This window comes from Tachysurus vachellii, chromosome 4 (genome assembly GCF_030014155.1).
Source record: "Tachysurus vachellii isolate PV-2020 chromosome 4, HZAU_Pvac_v1, whole genome shotgun sequence".
Taxonomy (NCBI): Eukaryota; Metazoa; Chordata; class Actinopteri; order Siluriformes; family Bagridae; genus Tachysurus; species Tachysurus vachellii.
This window is the reverse complement of record NC_083463.1, coordinates 18,918,462-18,945,446: the sequence shown is the minus strand read 5'-3', so window position 1 is coordinate 18,945,446 and position 26,985 is coordinate 18,918,462. Positions and strand designations below refer to the sequence as shown.

Genomic DNA, 26,985 nt, shown 5'->3' with positions numbered 1-26,985 from the left:
AAATGGAGGGCATTAGGATGCTGGGGTATAGACCTACCTGATGTTGCCTAGAACACTGTGTGCTTAGCAGAGTTGGTCTAATTCACATCCAAATGATCTCTGGTGCTACACACTCATCTTCATTACACTGTAAACCTGATGATACATGGAATAAACAGCAGTGATTGTGACTGAAATTACAAATGCAAATTGGAGTGGAATTTCATTATCAAAGTGTTAACAAGCATGTGTTATGTACTATGAAGATATAATGATGATATTCTCTCTCTCTTTCTCTCTTTCTCCAACCATTTCTCCAACCTCAGTGGCAGGCCTGGGCAGGTATGGTGAATATATCAGGGGTTTGCTTATGATTAGATTAGTTGGAACTAGAGCAGAGATTAGATCAGGGGGCATGATTTCTCTTTCTCTCTCTTTTTAATGTCCAGACCATTCCCCTGGGCTCTTTTTCTTTGTCAGTCCCTGTACAGGTTGTAATACTTTACAGAGTTTAAAGAATCAGTGTTTGTTTGTTTGTTTGTTTCAGTAGTATATTGTGTTAGGCCGATTCTCTCTGAATTATTGAGCACCCGTTCTCTCTTTTCCACTACTGTTGTCAGGTGGTCGGTGGAGAGCGAGAGAGAGAGAGAGAGAGAGAGAGAGAGAGAGAGAGAGAGAGAGACTGCAGACTCTCATCCAGCACCGCTATTGGTGTCTCATTTTCACGCACCCCCGAGCTCCTCCTTGCGCGCACACGCGCTTCTTCCAGTCCTTACCAGCGCGCGCACACGCGCCTCTCTCCCCAAACTGCTCGCACCTGGCAGAGGGCGGAGGAGCCCCATTACGCGCACCCGCGCCTCCTCTCTCTCCTCTCCATGCCAGCGCCGTCGCAAACATGGTGCAGAAATCCCGCAACGGCGGGGTTTACCCAGGCCCGCAGACCGAGAAGAAGCTCAAGGTGGGCTTTGTGGGGCTCGAGGCGGCCGCGGCGGATTCAAGTCGTGATGGTGCGCTGCTCATCGCGGCTAGTGATGCGACCAAGCGCGGCAGCATCCTGAGCAAACAACGCTCCGGCATCGCGGGCAAGAAGCCGCCCAAACGCAACGCCTTCTACAGGCGCCTGCAGAATTTCCTCTACAATGTTCTGGAGAGACCACGAGGCTGGGCATTCATCTATCACGCTTATGTGTGAGTAACTCACTTCAGTGATGCTGCAGAGCTTGAAAAGCCAGATGTGTTTTTGTTCAGGTCATATATCTCAGTGGTTATGTCGAATAAGCAGTCGGGTATCTTATTTACACGATTATTATTTCACACCATTCTATCAGACGTCATCTGAGATCCACTTATTTACCTCTTTGCCTCGCAAATGACTGGAGTGTATCGAGATGGCGAGTGTACAAGTCCAGGATCTTTGAGTGATTCATTTCCTTCTGCGTTCACGCATCATATTCGTTTTCTCTGTTCGTTTTAATCGTCTTCTTTATTCCCGCTTCATACATTTAATGCCACCTAATAAAAAAAATACGGTATATATTTATCTTGTTAAGTTATCTAGACTGTACTGGCTTGTGATTGCACGGTACTATTTTTGTTTTGAATGATTAAGATTCCTCTCGAAGCACGTGAGTTGCTTATTTCAAGGTGGTTTTTTTCTTGTTTTGTCACCTGAATGCCCTGTTTACTGCAGATTATATATCTTTCACGGCTCTATATACTCAAAGACAATGCGAAAACGACGGTTGTAATAATCGTAGAAGACAAAGAGGCATTGGACTTGTAGAGTACACTGCGTATGAACAGAGGAAATGGATGTGTCTGCAATACATTTCACCCATTCATAGCTACATGCGTGTTATTGGTCGTGTTAAATGGAAGCATGACGCTTCTTTACCATTCAGGCCCATGTTTACTACATGCACGGTGGCAGTTACAGGTGCGGACGTGCCCTGTAGTCTAATAAGCGTTTTTGTTTCGAACTAAAGCAATTGCATGTCACGATCACTGTGCAAGACTCAATCTGAGTATTTTTCTTCCCCGGATTGAGAGGATACTCAGTGAACTGTCTGCTGCCAAGCCTATTTCATCTGAAGCATTTCAGTACCATTGTGCCTCGGACAGCTCCACGAGCAGCAGCTCAAAGACAGAGCGTCTAAACATACTACTGTACATAGTACATGCTTAGAAAATTGAGACCATCAATTTCTTAATGATTTCCCTGTGGGAACCTTAAAATGTTTTGCTTAAAACTTTTTACGAAAGATTGTTTTCCTATATCAAAATAGACTTAATTATTCAAGAAATCTTTACTGAACCCTTGAAGAACCTAATTTCCTAAGAGTGTATATCTAAATAGGTGTCACTCTATGGGTGGAACATGAGCCTGCTTTTAGTTAAATCTCAAAACTATATAATAAAATCTGAATGTTTTCATAGCTGTTGTTTTCATTGATAGCATACACTGTAAATAAAAAAAAATGCAATTTGTATGGAAAATTACTAGCAATGCGTTGTAAAATATATAGTAAACAATTGTACAGGTATTGTAATATCCGACATAGCATAAATTATAGACATAATCCAGTACATTTGCTCATTTGGTTGATGCTGGATGTAACTGAGCTGAAGGTTAAGGGTCTTGTTCCAGGACCAACTGTAACAAATGCTTGATCTTCTGATCTGTACCACAAAAGCTTTACCACTGAACCAACTCAACAAGCTAGATTCACTTGCACTGATACAAATGCTTTTTCCCCTGAACTCACTGCAATAAATGATTGCATTGTATCAATGCAATCTAGTTGAGCTAGTTGTGGTGGTTCAGTGGTAAGGGCGTTCAGAAGTTAGAAGGTTCTGTATTTATACATTAGATTAAGATATTACAGTATTACTGCAAATATGTTTTTAACATAAAAACATATAAATTACTGCAAAATACTGTAAATAACTTTAATTATTCTAAATTACTTAAATAGCATCCCAAAAGTCCAAAAATCCATAATAAATTTTTTACTGAGTAGTGTAGACCTACAGTGTTTTTATTTAGTACCACCGCACCCCTGTGGTATGGCGCTTGTGTTTCTGTGATGAGCAGTATGTGCTGTCTTCAGCTTATTTTTAGGCCTCTGTTTTCTACAAACATTAGAACACTTTGCGGTGAAATCAAATTTCACGAGGGACGGAAAAGCATTTCTTGCATACTATACAGGTGGCATTCTATGTTGGCTTTATTTTTTAAATATGGAGTATGTGATTTTGGAAGAAGGCAAAGCTTCATGACTTGGCCTTGGACATGGGCTTATTCTGCCATTACTATGTATATTTTATAAGAGCTTACTATGTATAATTTATAAGAGTAGAAGAAAGCTAAAAATAAAGTGAATAAAACACCTGTGTTTTGGACAGAAATACTGTTTCAGACATTGTTTTTGTTATTTAATGTACATCCGGTGCATATATAATATATACTTCAATTTTACAGACAGATTTTAGGTATGTATTTATGATTAAAACCAAAAAAATTCATTGATATTCAAAAAAGTATTGACCCCACAAATTACCGTCATAAATACTTTGTTGCAAAGCTGTTGGTAATTACAGCTTTGAGATGTCTACGGTAAGAAGTAATTGTGGTCCAATTTTGTCCTATTCCTCTTGACAAATCGTTTTTAATTCCCCAAGGCTAAGAGAGTTCCTCTAATGGACTTGCAAGTTAAAATTCTTCCATAAATTCTCAATGGAATAAAAGTCAGGAACTTCATTATGACATGCAAGAACTGTTTGAGTTAAGTTATATTGGCTATATGTTTGGGAGTGATGCCTTACTGAAACTTCCACTTTCTCATGGCTGACTAAATTAACCTCTAATATGTCTCACTATAGCAATAATGACATGCCCCTCTTCATTCTTTACTCTTGGGATCATAAGCACTCTCCAAGCTATATTACTACTAAAAACCTTTAGCTTTTATTTTGTTTGACCAGAGTACATTGTTCTAAATAAATATATCTCTGTGCTTCTATTGTTGGAAGATGAGGATTTTTGTGTGAGGTGTATACATAGAGACGATTGTGGTGCACTTTCATTATTATTCTCTGTCTCCTGCTGCTTTCAGGTCATCCAGCAACAATATTAGAATAACTGCTGGCTTCTCTCTTACCCATCTCTTCTATCTTATTTGTATTAGCTTCCTTATCATTAGACTTACTGAGTACTAAGAACATCTCTGTACACCTAATTATTCATGCAATTATCTAATCATCCAATCATGTGGCAGCAGTGAACAACATAAATTCATGCAGATACAGGCAGTGGGTTTGGATAATGTTCCAAACAACCAACTGAATGGTGTCTGATTTACACCATGGCATGATTGTTGTAGCCAGCTGGGCTGTTTGTGTGTCTATATACCTGCTGATCTCTTTTAGAAATTTTTATACACAACAGTCTCTACAGTTTACTTAGAATGCTGCAATAAAGAAACATTTGGTGGATGGCAATTTTGCAACTGAAAAACCTGAATGAGAGAGTTTAATAGAGACTTATATGAGCTGACTGAAAGGATACAGTAACTCACATAACCATATAATCATTCTGGTGAGCAAACAAACATCCCAGAATGCAAAGTATTGAGGCACAAAGATGGTAGGGTCACAAATTGGCAGCATAAGCAAGAATCCATGGACCTAATCTGCCTCGTGTCAACAGTCTAGGCTGGTGGAGGTGCTGTAATGGTGTGAGGAATGTTTTCTTACCACAATTTGAGCCCCTTTAACCAAATATGGTTTGAATGTCACAGCCAATTTGAGTATTGTTGCTGACCATATGCATCCCTTCATGACCACAATAATTTAATGGTTACTTCCAGCAGGATAATGCGCCATGGCACAAAGCAAAAGTCGTCTCAAACTGGGTTCATGAACATGACAGTGGGTTCAGTGTTCTACAGTGGCCTTCCCAGTCAATATATCTGAATCCAATAAAACACATTTGGGATGTGGTAGAATAGAAGATTGTCCAAACATGTCAACTAGGACCAGAATCTCAACGGAATGTTTCCAAGGTCTTAATGGAATAAATGCAATAAATAATTGAGACGCAATCCAGTACTAGTATGGTGTTCCTAATAAAGTGCTCATTGAGTGTATTTTGAATTTTATGTTCTTGCATGGCACACATGTCCAGGGATGATTAGTTGTGGTTCCATAAAATTTCCACTTGCATAATATAGAACAAACTGTACTGACAAGATGTGGTTAATAAGTCTTTGTTATGGCTCTGCAGCTCCTTCATCTTGAGATTATTACATTATACATGAAATCTTTCAAACCTATGGCAACCTCTATATTATAAATGACACCAGGTGCCATTTGCACAAGAACATATTTAGCAGCATTTATATCTTAAGTAAAAAGACATTATGTGTATAGATTTAAAGTGGGTATGTGTACCAGAAATATAATAAATAGCAAAACCAAAAGTGACTGAATATTTCTTTCTCAATACTGATGCACTTGCATCAAACTCTTTAGGCCTCATTTTGTTTGTTTTTTGGCTGCATGACTGGTGCATGACAATGGGGAATGGCAAAACAGTTTATATTAATTACACCTGATAACAAAACAATTTCCTTTAACTTGGTTTTCACACCTGAGACGATAAGGGAGAATTTGGAGAAAACAGTGAGGTTAGAAACATAAAGAAAAGAAGTGAACAGACTTGACATCTTCATGAGCTGTACAGCAAATGTGCTGATGCTTACTAAATTATTTATTCACTCAATCGTCTTCAGTAACTGCTTTTTCCTGTTCAGGATCATGGTGGATCCGTATCCTATCCCAGCAACACTGGATAAGAGGTGGGAATATGCACTGAATGGGATGTTAATCGATCGTGAACCATGAACACACTTTCCCGATGTAAAATCCATCTACAGGCGTTTATAATAAACGCAAAGCCTGAAAGATTCTACATATATGCTTTTTCAAAATCAGTGAGGATTCATTCCATATTATTATTACACAGCTGTATCTGAGTTTACCTTTTAGTAAATGTTGAATTTAGAGATTGTTGTCATTTTATTACTCCTCTGTACACCACACTATGTAACTCATTACAACGGTGTAGTCAGCCCCTCAAAGTCACACACAGAGACACACATCTTTACATCCTCAATAGACATGTCTGTAAACTGTTATGTTGTTCCAAACCACTTAGGTGTTGATAAGATTTATTAGATTAATCAGCAGTTCAGTCACGGTTACACTGTATATGATTAAAAGCGGAAGAGATTCATGAATACATAATAATGCTGAATTTAAAGCAGAAGCATATGTTACAGCACTTTAACTTCAAACTTCAAATGAGCTACCTCAAACGGTTGTCTGGTTTGTGAATAACTACTTGCCTTCTTTATTTGTATTTCACTGTGCCATATTTACTACTTTACTGTGTCATCACTCTCTCTAAAGGATCTTTCACACATGTCACTTGTTTTTACACATGACCATGTGTCCTTGCCATAATGTAGCTTTACAGCTGCTGGCTGCATCAGATAGTCATTATTGGCTTCATCCTGATGCCCCTCCAGACAGCACAGGTGTGTCTGAGTGTAAGTGTATGTGTGCATGCATGTGCATGAATAAAATGAAAAGCAGGCACCAGCATCCATTTATTTTATAAAAACCCGTCATGATAACTAGCCTCTAGAGATCAGCACATTGCCATCTGTCCTGCAGTACCACACACTGCCAAGCACAGGCTGAGCTAAAACTCAAACACAGACACATTTCGGAAAGCACTGAGTCATACTGAGAGGTCCATGGGCCATTATAATGATAAAGAGTTTTCATGGAAGCACTTTTATTGGATTTACTGTCTGAATCTTTGAACTGAACCCATACCCCGTACACTTCACGTCAGAATTTGAATCAACAATAACTTTATAAAAACAAACAAGAACCTTTTCATCTTTTTCAAGAGTTAGTGGACAGCGGTTTCTTTATTAACCCGGAACAAACAGGTATGATTAAATGTGAGCAATAGTAATGTATTCACTGGTACATTCTGATGTTTCTGATGGTTCGTCTAATCAGGTGTAGGTTATAAATAATGAAATTCTGGTCAATGTTATCAGAAAAGACTGATGGCTTATTCCATGGAATGCTTTCGATCAATAATACAAATCTTCTTTGGTTACAGGAGATGTTAGAAATATGTTGGTTGATGTTCTTGCTGATATATAGAAAACCTTGTAACTAAATTAATCTTGAAAACTCACTGTTTGCTTACTACAATGAACCTAGGCTCTGTTAATGTATTCACATCTAGTGTGCTGTTATTACTGTCTCCTTGTTCCTTGCAACGTGGCTGCTGTTTCCTGGTGACTGGTATTCCTTTGAGTTCTGACTCTTAGGACCTTTTGGCTCTCTCAGGCCTCTTGGGATACAGATTTATTCTTTCTTATTGTGCCACATGCTCATTAGCTCTCTCTCTACCTCTGTCAGCATTGAGTCAGAATTTGTACATGCATTGGAATCATTTAGATTTTTCTTTTTTTGCTTAGTCGATGTTTATGATTTGCATATTATTTCTGATCTATGTTGGGGTTCATTTTTTTGCTTACATTACTGCAGACCCAGTAATATCTCTTTTTGTAACTTGATGCCATTTGGAGTTTGACCTTCATGGCCCTGGGCTTTATTGACTGATTCATAAGTAGTATCATAATAAACATAATTTAGTTACAGTCTTTCCCTAGAGCTATGGCTTCAAATATATTATTATATAACAGACTACATTCTCTCTGTTTTTGTCTAAAGGAAAATGTTATTGTCTTTCTGTAAGTTTTCTTTGATTGGCAGATTATAAAAACAACAACAATATTAGACAGTGAGATACTGAGGATCATCTATGAAATGGATGCAAGCAAGTGTAAAGGCATCTAACATTAGCTCTTTGTGTAACATTAAGCTACGGAAGGGCAGCGCTGATTTGTATTGAGCTCACCACATATCATCAGTCCATGTTGTTAGCCAGTGTGTCAGTCAAATGTATCCTGCCACTGCTATTGCAATAAATCTTGGGTGGATGTACAGCTGGGTGGATGGATGGGTAGATAGATGAGTGATGGATGAACAAAAAAAATGGTTGTCTCCTGTATGGATTCATAGGTGTCCCCTTTGCTCTGACAGTCGGATTTCAGTAGTAAATTACTAACTCCTAACGATTTTCTTAAGATTATTTAGTCAGTGCACTATCCAATTCATTTAAGCTTATGCTTTTTTGCTGGGGCTTATGATTCTGCCACTCCTTTTAATTGAGAGCCCCGCTCCTTTTAATTTACAACTATTCTTTTGAATTTGTATTTTATTCTGGTGTATTTTTTAGTACTCTCTTACTCAAATCATGGCTGATGACATGGCCAACTTGTGTAATACTAATCCCTGGATAGTGGGCAATGGTGAGAATCATTATAGCTTCTGTTGTGACACTGTATTTAAATAAACTGTGCTGTTATACACCTTCTTATTTTACCTCTCCTAGCTATTCAATCAGGGATAGTGGAATCACCTGGATAGCTGCCAACAATATAATAAAAAACAGGATGGGACAGAAACTTGGTGCTGGACTTAAATCCTGTCATGAATCTCTTTAGGTCAACCTGCTCTTTCTTCCTGTTTAGATTGACCAGATTAGTACTGAGCAAGTAGTGATTTTCTATCATCCTGCTGTAATGCAATATAGAATTGATCTCCATTTAGTTTTCTTGGTCAGTAGTAATATAGCAACTTTGATGTACACTCATGAGAATGAAAAGTTTGTAACCCCAAAGTTTTTGGGAAATCTAACCTCGTATATCAAAGGAGAATTTACTAACTGATCTAAAGAGAAACCTTTTTTTATCGTTGTTTGATGTCAAGCTTCGGGCCCAATAATGTGATTGTTTTTTTAAGTTTTGTAATATTCTGTCTAATATTAAAAGTGCGTTGTTTGTTTAATTACAAAAAACGTATAAATTGCCAGAAGATATTTCAGTTAATTAACATTGGAGACAGACATTTACATAATAATTAAACAGACATATTTAACCTTCACCTGTGCTTGTTCCCACAACTGGTTTTAAGTTTTAGGTTTAGCAGGAAGATTTTCTCCCTTTGCATGCTCACTTTAATAATGAGCTACAATATCAGTCAACGGACTCATAAGCTGGTGAGATGACTTTGGGCAGGAATCAGTCCACAAATTTAATCACAATGTCACCCCAGTATCATCTGACAACCAACAAGCATGCAGTTCCCCAAATCTGTTTTTCTGCAGAAGTGATTCCTAGAAAAGATGTCGATTTTCAGAGATACCAGCTGCCACATACTGTACATCTATAACAAAGATGTAGACATGCCAATCGCTAGTGGTCCCTGAAATAAAGTTCATCTCTGAAATCGGGCAGTGCATAAATTTGTCGTCTGTCATTGCAGTACAGCCCCAAGCGGATGCACTACACTGAATAGTACAAACAATAGATGGAAATATTCTGTGGAAAATGAAAAAGGCCTCTCAACCTTGTGCTACTCTAATGGATGATATTGCTGACCATCATGGTATTGAACTAGTAATTCAACATGCCTCATAAATCACAAGACGTCCTTCAGGGCCAGATGGACATCCCTCAGTTTCATCTGCTTAATGTGTTCTGAGGTGACACACATCTTGTGCTCAATACCACAATGATACCACAATGCTCCCCAATAACGTTTCCCTGTAAGGGAAACCGCTTTAGTGATCATGTCTCACTGATGGTGCAACACTCCCAAGTGGATCGCCTTTGTTTGCTTTACCAGCCAGGGTTCATCTTAATGAGCCAAGCACATGTTATTGTTGGTGGCGTTTGGGGCCCAGTGCTGGCCTGCATATGCTGGCCTGGCTGACTCTAATTGAGAAACATGATAATATCTGGTGCACACAGTGCATTTTCAGTGATTCAAGTGCCATGTAATATAATGTGTACTTAATCATGTAGGGTGAGATTAAAGGTAATAATGGTGTTTAGTGAGCAGAGTGTAAAATCTTCACAATTTAAGCTCACATAGTTAATGTGAGCAAAGAGTGGTAGCTAATACATGTTAGTAGCACTAAGTAAAAATCAAAGCTGGGTGGCACGTAGGAAAGTGTTCATATACTGTATACAGTTATGCTCAAAAGTTTGCATACCTTTGGAGAATTTGCAAGATTTTTAAAAGAAAACATAAGTGTGAAGGCAAAACAAATGTATTTTATTTCTCATAGGACTCAAGTTAAATGTAAGGCATAACAGAATGGCACAATCATTAAATAAAACATAACAAAGAAGAAAATAAGGAAATAATCTTTGTTCAAAAGTTTGCATACCTTTTGTTCTAAAGATTGTGTATTGCCCCCTTTAGCCTTAATGATGGCATGCAGTCTTTTGTAATAATTGTGCATGAGCTCCATAATTCTCTCAGGTGGTATACAGTAGATGCACATTCTTCTTGGCAATATAACTCCAGTTCCTGTAAATTTTTGTTTGTCTTGCACAAACTGCATGTTTAAGATTTCCCCAAAGTAGCTCAATGATATTGAGGTCAGGAGACTGTGATGGTCACTCCAGAACCTTTACCTTTTTCTGCTGTAGCCACTGGAGGGTCAACCTTGCCTTGTGCTTTGGATCTTTGTTATGTTGGAACATCTAAGAGCGTCCCATGTGCAGCTTTCATGCTGAATAATGGATATTGTCTGCCAGTATTTTTTGATAACATGCTGCATTCATTTTGCCATTAATTTTTACTAACTTCCCTGTGCCACTGGAGCTCAGACAGCCCCAAAACATAAGTGAGCTACCACCATGCTTTACAGTGAGGATGGTGTACTTTTCACTGTAGGTCTTTTTGACTCCTCTCCAAACATAGTGTTTATTGTTGTGACTAGAAAGTTTGATTTTGGTCTCATCACTCCAAATGACTCTGCTCCAGAAGCTGGGAGTCTTGTCTAGGTGCTGCCTGGTATACTGAAGGTGGGAAGGATATGCAAACTTTTTATCAGGGTTGTTTACAGTAGGTGATTTCAGTTATCATAAGGTTTTAAAAAGGAGTCAAACAACTATGTGATCATTAATGACTTCACGTGACTAACATCCTTAAATAAGAAAAAAATATTTTGCATTATCAGTCATATTTTCCAAATAAATGGCAATGTTTAACAATTTCTTTCAAACTTCTGAGCACAACTGTATATGTAGACACATAACATTACAGTTCATGGATCAGACGTGAATGCCCAACACATTCCACAGATGCTTGCTCACATTGAATTCTGGGAAAATTGGGTGCCAAGTCAATGCCTTGAACTCTTTGTCATGCTCCTAAAACCATTCCTGAATAATTTGTGCAGTGTGTTAAGGTACTTGGTCAGCACCAATGTTTAGGTAGGTGGTGTGTGTCAAAGTGACATCCACATGAATGGAAGGACCAAAGGTTTCCCAGTAGATCATTGCCCAAAGCATTATACTTTCTCTGCCATCTTGTTTTCTTCCCATAATGCATGCTGGTGCCATCTCATCTCCAGGAAAGTAACAAACATGCACCCAGCCATCCACATGATATAAAAGAAAATGTGATTTGGACCATCAGTCCAGGCATCTTCTTCCATTATTCCATGGTCCAGCTCTGAAACTCACCTGCCCACTGTAAGCCGTTTTCGGCAGTGTACTGGGGTCAACACACTTGCACTTTGACTTGCAATGCAGCTTAATACACAGACTGCAATGCAGTGTGTGTTCTGAAACCTTTCTCTCATAGCCAACAAAGTCTAAAGAGTGTTGAGTGTGAAAATCCCAGGAGATGAACAGTTTCTGAAATACTCAATCCAGCCCATCTGGTACCACCAACCATGCCATGATTAACGTCACAGAAATCGCATTTTTTCCCCATTCTGATGTTTGATGTGAACATTAACTGAAACTCTTGACGTATATCATCGTGCTACTACCACATGATTAAATGATTAGATAGCTTCATGAATGTGCAGGTGGACAGGTGTTCATATTGAAGTGGAAAGTGAGAGTATATTATTATATACAACAATACATATACTATTTGAACATAATTTGCCCAAAGAAAGGATGAAAGGATGTATAATTGATTGTATTGCCCCGATTGCTTTGCTTGTTCTCTGTAGTGTTTGTTCAGCTTTGGGTGTAGTAGTATACACAAAACTGCTCTGTCCATCCCTGTTTTTAGATTAGAGTGTTGATATACCCAGCTGCAGAGCTGAATCTGAATCACACAGCCACTGTGTGTGTGTGTGTGTGTGTGTGTGCGTTTATGCGTGTGTGCGTGTGTGTGCGTGTGTGTGTGTCCTATGAGGTAAGCCTTATTGCAACCACAAAAGCAGCTTAATGCTTATGGTTTTTAATTCATTAATGTCGAAAAAACAAACATTGCTAAGTAGCTAATGGTGTAATAGTCTCTAGAGAGGTGGCATAAAGGAATATTTTACCAGCTTTTTGACCAGCAATAACCTATGGACCTGTCCTCTAGTTCTTGTGTTAAACTATCTGACATTGGAAACACACACTTTGTGTAAGGATAGTAGAGAGATAGAGATTTCTTATGAAATATCTCTGTATAAACAGACAGTGTTCTCCCAATCATATTGACTCCAGAGACAGTTTATAAGTGTGAGATGCTCAAAGATGCTGTAAATAGCTTTTGAGTTACTGTTTTTTGCAGGCTTTTCGCAACACCTGCAGTGAAAGTATAATTGGCTAGCTTCAGGGATTTCTGAGATTCTGACTTATGTGTGATTTTCCTATACAAATTTGGCAAATTTATGAAAAAGATGGATTCTTTCCTATGTGTGTAAGACTGCAGAAACTCTAATGTGGTGTACACATCTACATCACATCGAGTGGGGTATTGGAAATCTTTATATACCCCTTTTTTCCTTAATAATGTTTTACAACTATTTTACAAATATTTTTAAATTACAAGTTTAAAAAGTTTATTTTTACAAGTTTATGATATCAAACTATCTTTTTTCTTTTCTTTTCTTAAAGTCTTGATGAGAGCTTTCATTGACACATTATAGCTTTTACTTTGAAGTGGTGAACACATAACCCACAAATCTACCATTTTTTCTGTAAGTATCATTGAGCTTCATGTTCACAAAGTTCAGTGACCTTCAACATGGGATATCTGTGCTGGCCTTCTTTTCACAAGATTTACTGTCGTATATTGACTGTCTAAAATAATTAGTTTGTAATTAGATGTAATTAGTCAGATCAGTTGGAGACAAGACTGAATCAGCCCCGGGGCTTTAGTCCACTACTTAACAGCAAACAAACAGGGAAATATAAGTGTGCGTGTGTTTGTGTGTGTGTATGTGTGTGTGTGTGTGAGAGAGAGAGAGAGAGAGAAAAAGAGAGAGAGAGAGAGAGAGAGAGAGAATATATGAAACAAGAAGGTGCCATATTAAATCCAGACACTTCATGCTAGCTGACATCTATAAGCATACTCAAATTAGCAAGTGCGCATCAATTACCACTGCAGAAACTCATTAATATCAAATGAGTCCAAAGAAACTCAAGAGTGAGCTCAGCATTCCCACTGTGAAGGCACGCATCATCACACACTCATTTGTAGGGCTGGGAGGAAAAGTACAGTACACACTTGAATGACTACATGTGTCACATCAAACTCAAAACACTCCATGTTTTAGACAGTTTTTACTGAATACTGTAATAAGCACAGATGTTAAAGCATTAGTTTTATGACTGCAGAGTAATTCCAATGCTGTAATCAAAAGTAAAGGTGGCTATTAGAGACGAATAAGAATATTTTCTAATGTGTTTTACTTTTGGGTGGGCGATTTTAATTATGAAAAACCTGATTTATGAGCCCAAATTTTTCCACTATTGTGTTCTAATTTTATACAATTTTTTCATTACAATTATTATTACTGGCAACAATGTGAGTGGAATGTAGAATCTTATGAGATTCAGTTAGATGCTAAGAGTATTTCTTAGTATTTGGTTTGTTCCCTTTTTTGCTTTAATGTTTTTATTAGATATTAATAGGAACCAAAACAAATCTAATTAACTGGCCATAATGTTGCTAACACTAGCTAAATAACTAAAATGACATTGTCAGGATTTCTAAAATAAACTTTGTGTGTATCCACACACTGTATGTCTATAATTTAACTACATTCTTAAGTCATCAAGAAATTTAAGGGGGTGCTAAGCTTTATTTCATTAAAAGGATCTGACATTTTGCCTCTAGAGCTGGAGCTTCTCTGAGTAGGAACGGTTCGTTTAGAAAAAAGAGATTCAATCACAGATCAGTCAATAGCTGATTTAAAGAGTGACCTGTCTACTAGATAGAAACACCTGGTAGTGATGAAGAAAAAGAGAAGCAGTCATGTCTGCACTGTCTATATTGTCTCTACCTTGTTTAAAATGATCATTTCATATATTTTCTGCGCGCAGGACACAGTGGAACTCATTTTAGCTATCTGTTTCTCCAAGCTGCATTTAACAACCCGAACTCCTTTTGACACACATGGTTCGTGAATGCTGAGAGTAAAGGGTTAAACTCTTGAATCAGTGAATAAAGGATAAAATCACATATGAAATGGTGTATCTTAAGGCATGAGCACACTGGGAGTAAACCAGTCATTTACATTGTACATTTATAGCATTTGGCCAACAACCTTATCAAAGCGACTTATAAATTATCTTTTTTTTATACAACTAGGCATTTTTAAGGGTCTTGCTCAAATCCCAGCAGTGGCAATTGGATGGCCCTCGGATTTAAATGTACAACCTTCTGAGCAGTAGTCCAATACCTTAACCTCTGATTGACCTAGCAGTCACTATGTTAGTGGATGTGTTACATAAAAACTACACAACATATTGCAAATAACCCAATAAAATGACTTAAACCAGCATCTGGATTAAAAAACAACATTAAAAACTCAAAGTGAACATATTTTTTGTTTTAAATATTGGGATGTGGTAGCCTAGTGGTTATGGTGTTGGATTACCAATCGGGAGGTTGTGACTTCAAATCCCAGGACCACCAATCTGCCACTGCTGGGCCCGTGAGCAAGGCCCTTAACCCTCAATTGTTCATTTGTCTAAAATGAGATAAAATGTTAGTTGCTCTGGTTAAGGGTGTCTGCTAAATGCTGTAAATATAATTATCTTAATAGTGGACAAGCATGATGCCTTAGTGGTAGCACGTTTGATTCATTCCTCCTGGTCTAGGTGTTCAATTTCTGTCTCTGTCCTGTGTGTATGATTGTGTTCTACAATGGCTTGGAACCCTGTCCAGGGTGTCCTCTGCCTTGTGCCACTGCAATAGACTCCAGGTGTCCTGTGACCTGTGTAGGGTAAGCGGTACAGAAAATGGATAGATGGATCTTAGTAATGTTACATTTTTAATTTTATCTATTAGTTTTAGGCTGTTTTTCTGTCTAATTTATCTCCTTCTCTTTGTGCTTCTCCTTGATACAACCTTGCACTCCTCTCACAACCCATATCTTTCTTCCATCTTCTGTTTCACATCACACAGTGCTCAGTCTTTTCCTTAGACAACTCTCATTCCCTCTCCTCTCCTCTCTGCTCTTCTATCTATCTCAGCTTTAGCTGAGTAAGGAGTGCTTCCTCCAGGCCGTCAGGCCATATTAGCTTAAGCTTGGGGCGGGTGTATTGAGGGAATACTTTGGTGCAGGCAGAACAAAAGAGGAGAAGTGGAAAACAGGTTAAGCATCTTTGGCTGTCATATATTTATCAGTATGAATGGCATAAATCAACATAAAGAGTTCTATACGATAGTGATATAATATGCTTTTAATTAAATAATAAATTAACTTAGCATATGTTTATAATGCTCTTTTAGTGGTAATCGATAATGTGAGTTTACACCAGCTTACATCAGATACATTCCATCTATGAGGAAAGAAAAAGAACTGATACCAGTAAGTGTAAAGAATGTGATTAATGGGATGATCACAGTAACCTCCATTTAAAAGAGATCATTACTATTTAGGAATATTATGGCTCTTAAGGAGGGGAACCTCATTTGTTGATCAGAAATCCCCAAAAAACAGCACACTAGAAAAAAGAAAACGGAAGGTAAAAATAAGTATACTTAAAGACGAATGATGCTTCTAATTTAATTTGAATCAAGCTTTCAGGTTTTCCCTCATTTAGTTTCCCTCATTTTCCCTCATAGTGTACATTGTCACTGTGAGTTTTAATGTTAATGTGAACAATCCAATATTCAAGATCAATCCAGATCAGTCAGAAGCTGCTCCAGCATTCAATATATAATACTTATGCAAATGAAAAGAAGTTTTTTTTTTTAACTAATTGAGTTTGATCTTCACTCAATTGTCTGCCACAAATAATATAGGTCGTCTTATGAAAATGAGATTTCAGGCTCACGTGTACATAAAATATCAACTCTTTATTCAGTAGTGCCAATACATGTTTCTGTTTCCATAGCAATGGGTAGAAAATGTTCAATGAGAGCCATCTGAGATCATTTTTAGATTTTGAAAAAAAAAAAAGGCTTGACCTAAAGCAGTGGCCATCAAGCTCAAACTGGAATATTACATATTAGGTCTCCTTCCTCTTTTTTGTCATTCTTGTAACATACATATTTGTTTCACCTCACACTAAACAGCTTAGCCAGAATAACTTGTGCCGGGAATGTGGACTTTATTGTCCTAAAGGCTTATGTATTTCCTCACAAACATACATAGTGAGGTTAATACTCATAATTAATAAATGTTTATATTTGTATAAATGTTTATCTAAACCAAAAATTCATGATTGTATTATTTGTTAAAAATTTCATTTGTTCCTCAAACAGTTAGTTTTCATTTAGTTAAAGAAGCAAGAATACTGTAAATAATTTTCAAGGTCAAATTTCATATATGAGTTCAATTAATATTCTAAAATAGAATACACACACACACACACACACACACACACATACACATACACACACACACACACACACACACACACACACACAAATGAAATTCTTTCTACAAGAAACTATGGTTACATTTTTTCACTGGTATGTTTATTCTTATGTACTGTGTGCTAATGAAAATTGGAGAGATTTTTTACTTTCAATAATATTAAACTAAAATAATAGCAGAAAATATTTGTCTTTTCTCTTCTTTCTGCCTCCTGGACTATTGACCATTGTCTCTTGCTTTGGATCGAAGGTTTGATGTGTCATCTAATCTTCTGGACAGAATATCTGTTTGCTGGGTCAAAACACAAATCTTTGATCAGTAATGTGAGCCATGCAAAGCAGAAATACAAACCTGAAAGCTAAAAGCTGTTGTAGAGACACAACAGCAACTGTGGATTATTTGATTAGAGAAAAAAAGCAGACAATTCAGACTCAGTGGAGTGAAATGCCATATCAGACAGCCTGGATGTGTGTGAGGTTGCTTTGCTGTAGACACTACCAAGGGTTCTAGTTTAATTTGATATATAAATGTCATCTTATGTGATTTTATTTTCCAGAGAGGTGTATGAAGTTTTCCTTCACAGAAATAAAGAATTTTTTATTATTATGTTCCACATACTGATTTATTGACTTAATGATTTTATCCACAAGGCTGTTTAAGCAAAGGCTTATTGTTTCATCTGTTTGTGCTTGTCATGTGAGTGCACTACTGTATGTGAGTGTGTGTACTGTATGTTTGCTATTCTTTCTCTTTCTTCATGTTTTCTTTGCATATTTTGTTCTCAACTATGCAGAGCTTACTGAAACATGATATGTGATATTTAGTATGAAAGCATGTGGAAATAGTGTATTTAGCTCTTCTAAGTAAAGACATAGGAAAGTAGGATGGCAGGAGTATCTCCCCTGTCAGACATAGAGCAATACTAACCAAATGTATACAATGTCTCATGTGTGCATAAGATGAGAAGAATAGCCCTGATTGTGTGTGATCAGCCGCCTACTGACATAGCATGAGGGCAGTATTTATTAGTCCTTAGCGTTCCCAGTTAAAAATTATTATATTGCTAGTTAATGGAAAATGGCACGTTAATATATAGATAAAAAATACATATTTTTAATATTCTAGTTTTCTTTCTTTTACTTTTTTCACCTCCCCATTTTCACCCAATTTGGTCACAAAAGCTACCAACCGAGGAAGGTGAAAGCTAAAGTGTGCTTCCTCTAAGAAAGGTAAAGCCACTGAATTGTTACCAGCTAGTACTGCTGTGATAAACAGGGGTGAGAGTGTATACTATTCATCCCACCCAGAGACCATGGCCAACTTTACTCACTTGGCTCCACGACCACTGATAGCTGTGCCATTGTTGGGATTTGACCTCTCTCTCTATCTCATGATAGAGAAAACACTTTATGATTACACCACTCAGGAGCTGTGCTTTTAATTTCGGCTGGAGTTGTAGTTATATTACATTCGCATGCTTTCCAAAGTTAAATATTAAACAAATAGTTTTTACTCAGGTGAAAAGTATTCATTGCATTATGGTTTTAATTTTCTAGGTTCATTTCTTCCTGACTAATGTTTTCAGTACCACAGACTGTTCATACACACAAAATATGTGGCTTTCATCTAAATTGATGTATTTATTTATTTTTTTGTGTTATTGTGAATTATATCTATTGTTTTACATGTGAGTTATAACCTACCTGGTTTATATTTTACAGGCAGAATTTGATCTATGAATCAGTGTTGTGTACTCTGCTACTGAGTAGCCTGCTAATTGATCAGATTATGGCTTTTACGTGAATACGCAGCATTGTCTTTTTCACAGAGATTGGCTCACAGGTAAATAGAGAAGAAACAGAGAGTGTTTGTGGGAGTCTGATATCCTGCAGTGGATCTTATGTCTTTCGCATCGCTCTTGCTTTGACCAGCTCAGCACTTTTGTCTGAATCTTGTTTAATCTCTCAGGAAATCTTACTAACTGGAGCAGCAAGCCTCGTGCTGTGTAAAAAAAATCTCATTTAGGCCATTTGTTACGTCTTTTGAACAAGAATCTAACTGAATTATGTTTAATCATGTGTGTGTATTGCATACAATATACTGTAATCTGTGAAATAGCAAATATTGAGAGGATCATAATGGCTCTGATTCACTTTCATTATCCTCCAGATCCAGTGAAACAAGGCTATTCTTTTCTCTTTCAGGTTCTTGCTGGTGTTCTCCTGTTTGGTCCTGTCTGTGTTCTCAACCATCAAGGAGTATGAAAAGAGCTCTGAGGATGCCTTGTACATACTGGTATGGAATCTGATTATACATCTGGTTGCCATTATGATTATTGTAAAAGTCACAGGAAACTTTAATATCAAAAACTGAGCCTCAGATTCCTGTTTCTCGTTTATAGAAGTGGTTAACAGGGGTATTTTTTTCTTCTTTCTTTTTACTGTAGCCTTAATTTTTTATATAGTGTGAGTACTCTAGTCTAGAGACTATTGCGTGTATGAAAATCCCAGGAGATCAGAAGTCTCTGAAATATTTACTCCTGATAGCAACAACCGTGTCACCATGCTTCATGTCACAGAGCTCACGTTTCTTCCCCTTTCTGATTTTTGCTGTGAGCAATACCTGACACTAATTTTAATCTGTATCTGCATGAAGTTATGCATTGAGTTGCTGAAAAATTGTATCAATAATTACATGAAAGTGAATCTGTGAAATTGTTATTATTAAAGTTGCCAGTGAGTGTAGGTAAAACAATCTTTTATGCATTACAGCTATGTTACCTACTGATATTTGTCTTCTTCTGTGTGTGTGTGTGTGTGTGTGTGTGTGTGTGTGCAAAGGAAATTGTAACGATTGTGGTGTTTGGTGTTGAATACATCGTAAGAATCTGGTCAGCAGGATGTTGCTGCCGATACAGAGGATGGAGAGGCAGGCTAAAATTTGCTCGGAAACCTTTTTGCGTCATAGGTAAGAAAATGAATTATTATATAAAAACTAATATATTAATATGAGGATTACTGCAATAAAGGTCATGAAGCAAGTCTTGAAGTTCAATACATGTTCATTGCAATACATGTTTTTTTGAGTGGTAATATTGTTTAAATATAAATTATATTTTCATGTTGTCGATCCATTTAAATTCACTTTCCACAAATAAATATAACCAATATAGAACTGCATTACTTTCTTTAGTATTTACACATAATTTGTTAAAGTCCTGTAGCTTTACACCAGCACAGAGGTGCCAAGGCAGGCAATCCAAAATTACCGTCTCTTACTATTTTCAGAACAGTTCACACCATGAATTCCTGAGTGACCCATAATCACTTTTGGTTTTCCGTATACCACAGACATCATGGTGCTAATAGCCTCCATCTCAGTGCTGGCAGCCGGTACACAGGGCAATGTATTTGCCACCTCAGCCATCAGAAGTCTCCGCTTCCTCCAGATCCTCCGCATGATTCGCATGGATCGTCGTGGAGGAACCTGGAAGCTGCTGGGGTCTGTTGTCTATGCTCACAGCAAGGTAATCAACAGCACTGAACATGACTCATAAACTAAGTGGCTCTATCACCACAGAAACTGCAAAGTGTGTGAATAGAGAATGGTTTCTCATTCGAATTGGTTGAGCTGTTTCAAACAAGGGTTCACAGTGCTGTAGCAGGTGGCATTGCTGTCTCACAGTTTTAATGTTCCTGGATAAAGGTACAAGATCAACAAGATAAAGCAATTATTCATGATGAATGAATAAACGATTCAAAAAAACTTTTAAGGTTTCCACTATATGTCTAGAAATGGGTTAATCTAGCTTATGTCAAAAAATATAGACTTCTCGCATTCATCAAAAAATTGTATTGCGTACCTCGTCCTGTTAGAATGTGTCCGAAAACCATTCAGTATTTGATGTGACTACCATTACGTTGATCCACAACGTTGACATCAGCAAACCGCTCACCCATATGACGCCATACACGCTGTCTGCCATCTGCCCTGTACAGTGAAAACCGGGATTCCTCCATGAAAGGAACACCTCTAGAAGTGCCAGACGCCATCGAATGTGAGCATTTGCCCACTCAATTCTATTACTACAACAAACTGCAGTCAGGTCGAGACCCCGATGAGGACGGCGAGCATGAAGAAGAGCTTCCCTGAGACGTTTCTGACAGTTTGTGCAGTAATTCTTTGGTTATGCAAACCGATTGTTGCAGCAGCTGTCCGGCTGGCTGGTCTCAGACGATCTTAGAGGTGAAGATGCTGGATGTGGAGGTCCTGGGCTGGTGTGGTTACACGTGGTCTGCGGTTCTGATGCCGGTTGGATGTACTGCCAAATTCTCTGAAACGCCTATGGAGTTGGCTTTCGGTAAAGAAATGAACATACAATTCATAGGCAACAGCTCTGGTGGACACTCCTGCAGTCAGCATGCCAAATGCACGCTCCCTCAAAACTTACGACATCTGTGGCTTTGTGCTGTGTGATAAAAAATGCACATTTTCTAGTAGGCTTTTATTGTGGCCAGTCATCATAATCATGCTGTCTACTCAGCATCTTGATATGCCACACCTGTGAGGTGGATGGATTATCTCAGCGCTCTCTCACCCTGGTTAAATATCCTGATTAAGCGTCCTTTAAACTGGATTGGGGGAATGTCTGAGAATGTCGGAGCCACGCATGTTTTGGAATTACGCATCGTATTTATTAAGTACTGTATCTGTGTGGATGACAGCTAGGGACAAAAGGCTGGTATAGTGGACATGAGGATGGGTAAGATTTTGCCTAGGGGATGTGGTGGATGGTCAAAATCAGGATGCTGTCAAAATGTCTGCAGTAAATACACATTACATTTGATCAAGAATACATCTTTCAAATAACTGATTCGCTATTCTGCTGATGTCAGACTAATATAATTACAGACCCTCCATTACTGAATGATCCCTGATATCTCCCCATCTCTAGATGTGTGCTAGACCTTTCTTTTACCTAATGGAAGCTACAGGCAAAAGGTCAGTATGATTTATATCCCATAAATGCACTCAAGTTTTTTGGGCTGCATCAAAGAGGTCTCTGGGAGAGGGGTGGTATGTCGTGTCCCCATTAAATCAGCATTGATTGTCTTTGCCACTGTAACTGGGATCAATCGAGCAGTATAGCTCCAATTAAAGCCAAGGAGAACATGTTTGTTTGTCTTCAGATCATATAATAATCATGCTTTTTGAGGCTCTTATAATATTGGCAATATATTTCTTATGTATAGTAGGATTTGAGGTCCAACTTATTTATAAAATAACAAAGTCTCTAAAACAGCAATGTGAACTCTTTTCTTCAACCCTCAATATACTGTAGAGTTATGCAGTTTTTATAAAGTTCATATATTTAGGTCATCTTCTTAATCTCTCATAAGCAGTTCTTGGTTACATTCTTGCTCTCACTGTATCTAAACCCATTTTTTTCCCCACCACACATACAGTAGACCCAGCTCTATTTTTAGATCAGCACATTTTGAGCACCGGCTTTTCTGAGTTGACGCCTCAGCACTTTGTTTCTCATTCAAAAACCGTAGCCTGCATGCAGTATGCAGAAGCTGCAGTCTTGATGATGCAACAGTCTTGCTATTTTTAAACAACCAATACACTTAATAAATAAAAAGAAACCTGGAGGCCTGCTTGAATATGATGCTGGAATATGAATGAGTCTTATGATATCCCTGTGGCAGTGACAACCAGAACTGTTTTAGTGAAGAGATATTTCAAAGCTACATTTGAGTGCTATGCATATAAATTGCTTTGTCTTGTCTGATTTTTCAATAAGGGGGCTTATTGAAAAACTATTGAAAAAATCCTAGTACATCATTGGGGCGGGGATTGTGTCTTAAAGATTTTGTATTTTAACATTAAATGTTCTTACTACCTCTCAGCTGAAATGAATGAATGGATCTGACCTGTTTTTATGGCTATGCATTAGGGCTGTCAAATAATTCCTGCAATTAATCTTGATTGTTCACAATATGTAGGTAAACATACTCAGCTACTTCTGCACTGTTTGTATATTGCAGCTTTGTGCTTAACATTATAGATAGATTCATTATGCTCTGTATATACAGACTGAATCTCTTTTTCCTTTTCTCTAATATAATGGCTTGTAATCCTGAAGCAAATATGGTTACTCATCCATATCCAGTAGTCTCTGCTTAATGGACCATTTACAGTTCCATAAATCAGTCACTTGAGGTTTTGGTAAAGCAAAAGGCTCAGCAAAGCATAGTGTTAAAATGCGTAACGTCAACATAACATTAACACGTTTACTTTAACAGCCCTACTTTGAAAGTAATGTTTCTTATGACAATCATTTTATTTATTTTATTTTCTTAGTGAAACATTTATATCTCTTTGTCTAGCCCACTGTAATAGATAGATAGAAAATAGATTGTTGCTGTGATTTAAGTACTTACTACAGCTGTGTTTATTTATTTATTCTTTATTTGTATAGCTTATTTTTCTCATGTAGTCCCTGTCTGCTGTTCTAATAAACTCCACTCTTCTGGGAAGGTTTCCCACTAGGATTTGGAGCATTATTGAGATAAGACATTGATGTCAGGTGGGGAAGTGTGCATTTTAATTCATCCCAAGGTGTTCAGAGGGGTTAAGGTCACGGCTTCGTTCTCCCACTCCAGCTGTCTTCATGGATCTTGTCTTATTCACATGAAAATTGTCATGCTAGAACAGGTTTTTAGCATATTAGTCCCAGTGAAGAGAAATAATAATGATATAGCATACAAAGACATGCTTTACAGTCGCATGCTTCCAACTTCATGGCAGCAGTTTGGGAAACAAGCACATCGGTGTCTCACAGGTTCAGTGGTTTCTTCCATCTAAATACATGCCTACAGGTGGACTGGCGATAGGAAATTGCCCATAGGTGTGAATGAGACCCATTTAAGTTGTATTCCTTTCTTTGGCCAGGATAAAGTTATTAGTAAAGATTATTGAACGTGACTTGTTTTGAAGCAATGTCCATAAAAAAAAATCTTTGGCACATTTTCCTTTCTCCTCTCCCTGCCCTAGCAACTCAGCATGCCAGATTGATGTGGGGAATCCCAAGTCCAGCATACTAACCTTCAGTAACCTTCTAGCTATCCTGTCACTCCCACTTATGCCAGCTGGATGTCAGGCAACACGGGTGTGCCAACTTAGCACAATTTCAAGGACTATATCATGAGCCTGTAACAGGGTTACATAATAGGCAGTTTCTTCTGTGCTTACAGGATGGCGCTGTGCTCTTGTCACTTACCCTTCTCTGAACTGTCCACTTTCTCAGGTGCTGAGACAAGCACAAATTCAATGGCTCCTTCAAGGTGAAAGTCCTAATTACTGACAGATCTAGAGCATTAACAGCACATTCCTCACAGTGATAAAGATTTTGATGACTTTGTGGTGCCTCAATATTATTCCCGATAAGTACTGTGCATCTACAGTATAGCCTTCACAGGGAATGTTAGAGTGAAGTATGTGTTGTATGCTATTTCCCATTTCCTGACTGGGAGCTTTAATTGCCTAATTAATTTATTTAAAACAGGAGACTATAAGCCAGTGCGTGTCAATAATTCATAGTTATTACACTGCATATAGTGTGCAGTACTGTAATGTGATTGCCAGTTTGATATCTATCTAAAATAATTAGCCTCATGCAAAAAACATAACGATGAGAACATTTTTGCCAGATGTACAGGACATGATCAAAAAGTCCCTGCAGTGTACGTCAGTAATAAAGGTCTTATACAATTATATCTAATTCCTGTAATATCCAAGTTCTTACCAAAGGCTACAGTCCTTATTGATTGTGTGGGTGTTGTCATGTTTTTCTTCAGACTTTATTTTTTGCCTTTGCTTTCACCTCAGGCTACGTTCCCTGTTCTCTTTTAGGGAGAGTCGGTTAGAAAATTGCATTACATTAACATTAGGAGAAGCTCTGGGCTCAGATGAGATTGATTTTACTGTAGTACATTAATAATATATTAGAAGGTGAATCTCAAGCTCATTATCAGGTAATAAACTTGATTTTCTCATCAGTTTGATTTAGTTTTGGGCCTGTGTAGACTCTGAGGACTGCGGCTTTCCATCCTTTTTTGTGTAATAGAAAACACGAGTGTTTGGTTGAGTAACTAGATATTTCTAATCATGGAACAAAAAACAGTATCATATATTAATATTTTTCAATTTTATCTGGAAAAACACATGCACATGCATCCTTTTTATCAGTTTGGGTTTATTATTTCTATCTTCTTAATTTTATTATTTTTAGGTTTATTTATACTTTTTTATGTGTTCATTAAAAAGTTAAAAATAATCTCTTTCATAAATGATCTGAGTAGAAAGAAGGTTGACTTACATACCTTTTATTATGGAATAAAATAGCAAAATAAAGCATGCATGTTTCTCTGACTTTTTTGTTTGTGTTGTGTTTGCCCTTGGCAGGAGTTAATCACAGCTTGGTACATTGGCTTCCTGTGTCTGATCCTGGCCTCCTTCCTTGTGTATCTGGCTGAGAAGGAGGACAATGAGATGTTTGCGACTTATGCTGATGCACTGTGGTGGGGTCTGGTAAGCAACATCACAATGTATGACCGGCCATGTTGTCATGTGTAGCTTCTCCATTTTTTTTTTAATAAAGACAATTATATTATCATACTGGTTATTAGATAAAGTAGAAGTTGCATTAGTTGGATTTACTATTGGATACTGTTGGATTTGCAATGGCATATATTTGTTTGTCATTTTATTTTCTGCTGTTTAGGGAATTATGGTCAGAATTGCTTATAAGTGAGTCACATCTCCATTGGGTTTTTTATATTTGTTTTTGCAGTCTCTGCCCTAATCACTGCACAATTTTGGTATTAACTCCTAACTACGTTTTGCTCTGAGCCCTCAATATGGCCCAAAATGCTGATTCTACTTTTTCTTGAAGATAAAAATCACTCAAGTACTCATGCTGTTCTGATACTGTTTTCCATCACAGAAACTTATTAAATTAGGTACGTTGCATCCACAGTGCTCATGCTGTTTTACTCTGACATAAAAAATATGCCTTGTGGATAATCGGGCTTATGGCATATTTTTTTATGGTGCTCATCAGTGCACACGCCCATTACAATGCAGATCTAACATCTAAATTGCAGAATGTAAAGCAGAGCTGTTCTTCTGTTCATTAAATAAAACCGTTCTTTCTCTTAATGGCACATAGTAGTAATGTAATGTAATTGTTCAAAGAAGATATAAATATATGTTACTGTCTTTTTTAGATCACGCTGACCACAATAGGGTATGGAGATAAGTATCCAATAACGTGGAATGGACGTCTTCTTGCAGCTACGTTCACCCTGATCGGCGTGTCCTTCTTTGCCTTGCCTGCTGTAAGATTCCTGAAAGCCTGAGAAGATAAAAAACACAAACTTTAACACTTTGTGTGTTGAACATAGACACTCCTTTTATTTGCAGTGGTCAAAATTGCTCTGTGATTAAAGTCCTGTTCTAAGCATACACTCCTGTGTACTTTCTAGGGAATCTTGGGCTCTGGCTTTGCCTTGAAAGTCCAGGAGCAGCATCGACAGAAACATTTTGAGAAACGACGGAATCCAGCTGCAGGACTCATTCAGGTAAACCATACTTTATATCCCTTTTATTTACACAACATTCACCATGTCCAAATAATTTAAATTTTTTAGAAAATTATAATCTTATTTTAAAAATTCATGCTTTAAGCTCCTTATTTATGCTTTTGGTTAATGGCTATTACATTTCCTCTACAGAAATATACCCATTTTTACAAATACTTATACAGCTGCTAGACTGTTAGAGCGTATCTTACCTTTTATACTCTGTGTGTTGGTGTTCATCCTCTTTAACCTAAAAGATGATCTATTATATGAACACAATTAGCCTGCATGTGCTCAAAAATCATGCACATGCATATACATTTTGTTCACTAGAAGATTTTTCAATTA

General features: G+C 37.5%; 1 protein-coding gene across 4 annotated transcripts in view; it reads left to right on the top strand.

The window, feature by feature from the left end:
- The first annotated feature begins 761 nt into the window (after positions 1 to 761).
- Positions 762 to 26,985, top strand: part of LOC132844597 (potassium voltage-gated channel subfamily KQT member 2) — a 41,602-nt gene continuing 15,378 nt past the window's right edge. For all 4 annotated transcript variants that reach the window (XM_060868196.1, XM_060868195.1, XM_060868194.1 and 1 more), the window contains exons 1-7: positions 762 to 1,167; positions 19,195 to 19,285; positions 19,831 to 19,957; positions 20,341 to 20,516; positions 25,460 to 25,585; positions 26,284 to 26,394; positions 26,542 to 26,637. In XM_060868196.1, coding sequence (XP_060724179.1) covers positions 875 to 1,167; positions 19,195 to 19,285; positions 19,831 to 19,957; positions 20,341 to 20,516; positions 25,460 to 25,585; positions 26,284 to 26,394; positions 26,542 to 26,637 — 1,020 coding nt within the window. In that variant the 5' untranslated portion in view covers positions 762 to 874. The remainder of the gene's footprint in view (positions 1,168 to 19,194; positions 19,286 to 19,830; positions 19,958 to 20,340; positions 20,517 to 25,459; positions 25,586 to 26,283; positions 26,395 to 26,541; positions 26,638 to 26,985) is intronic.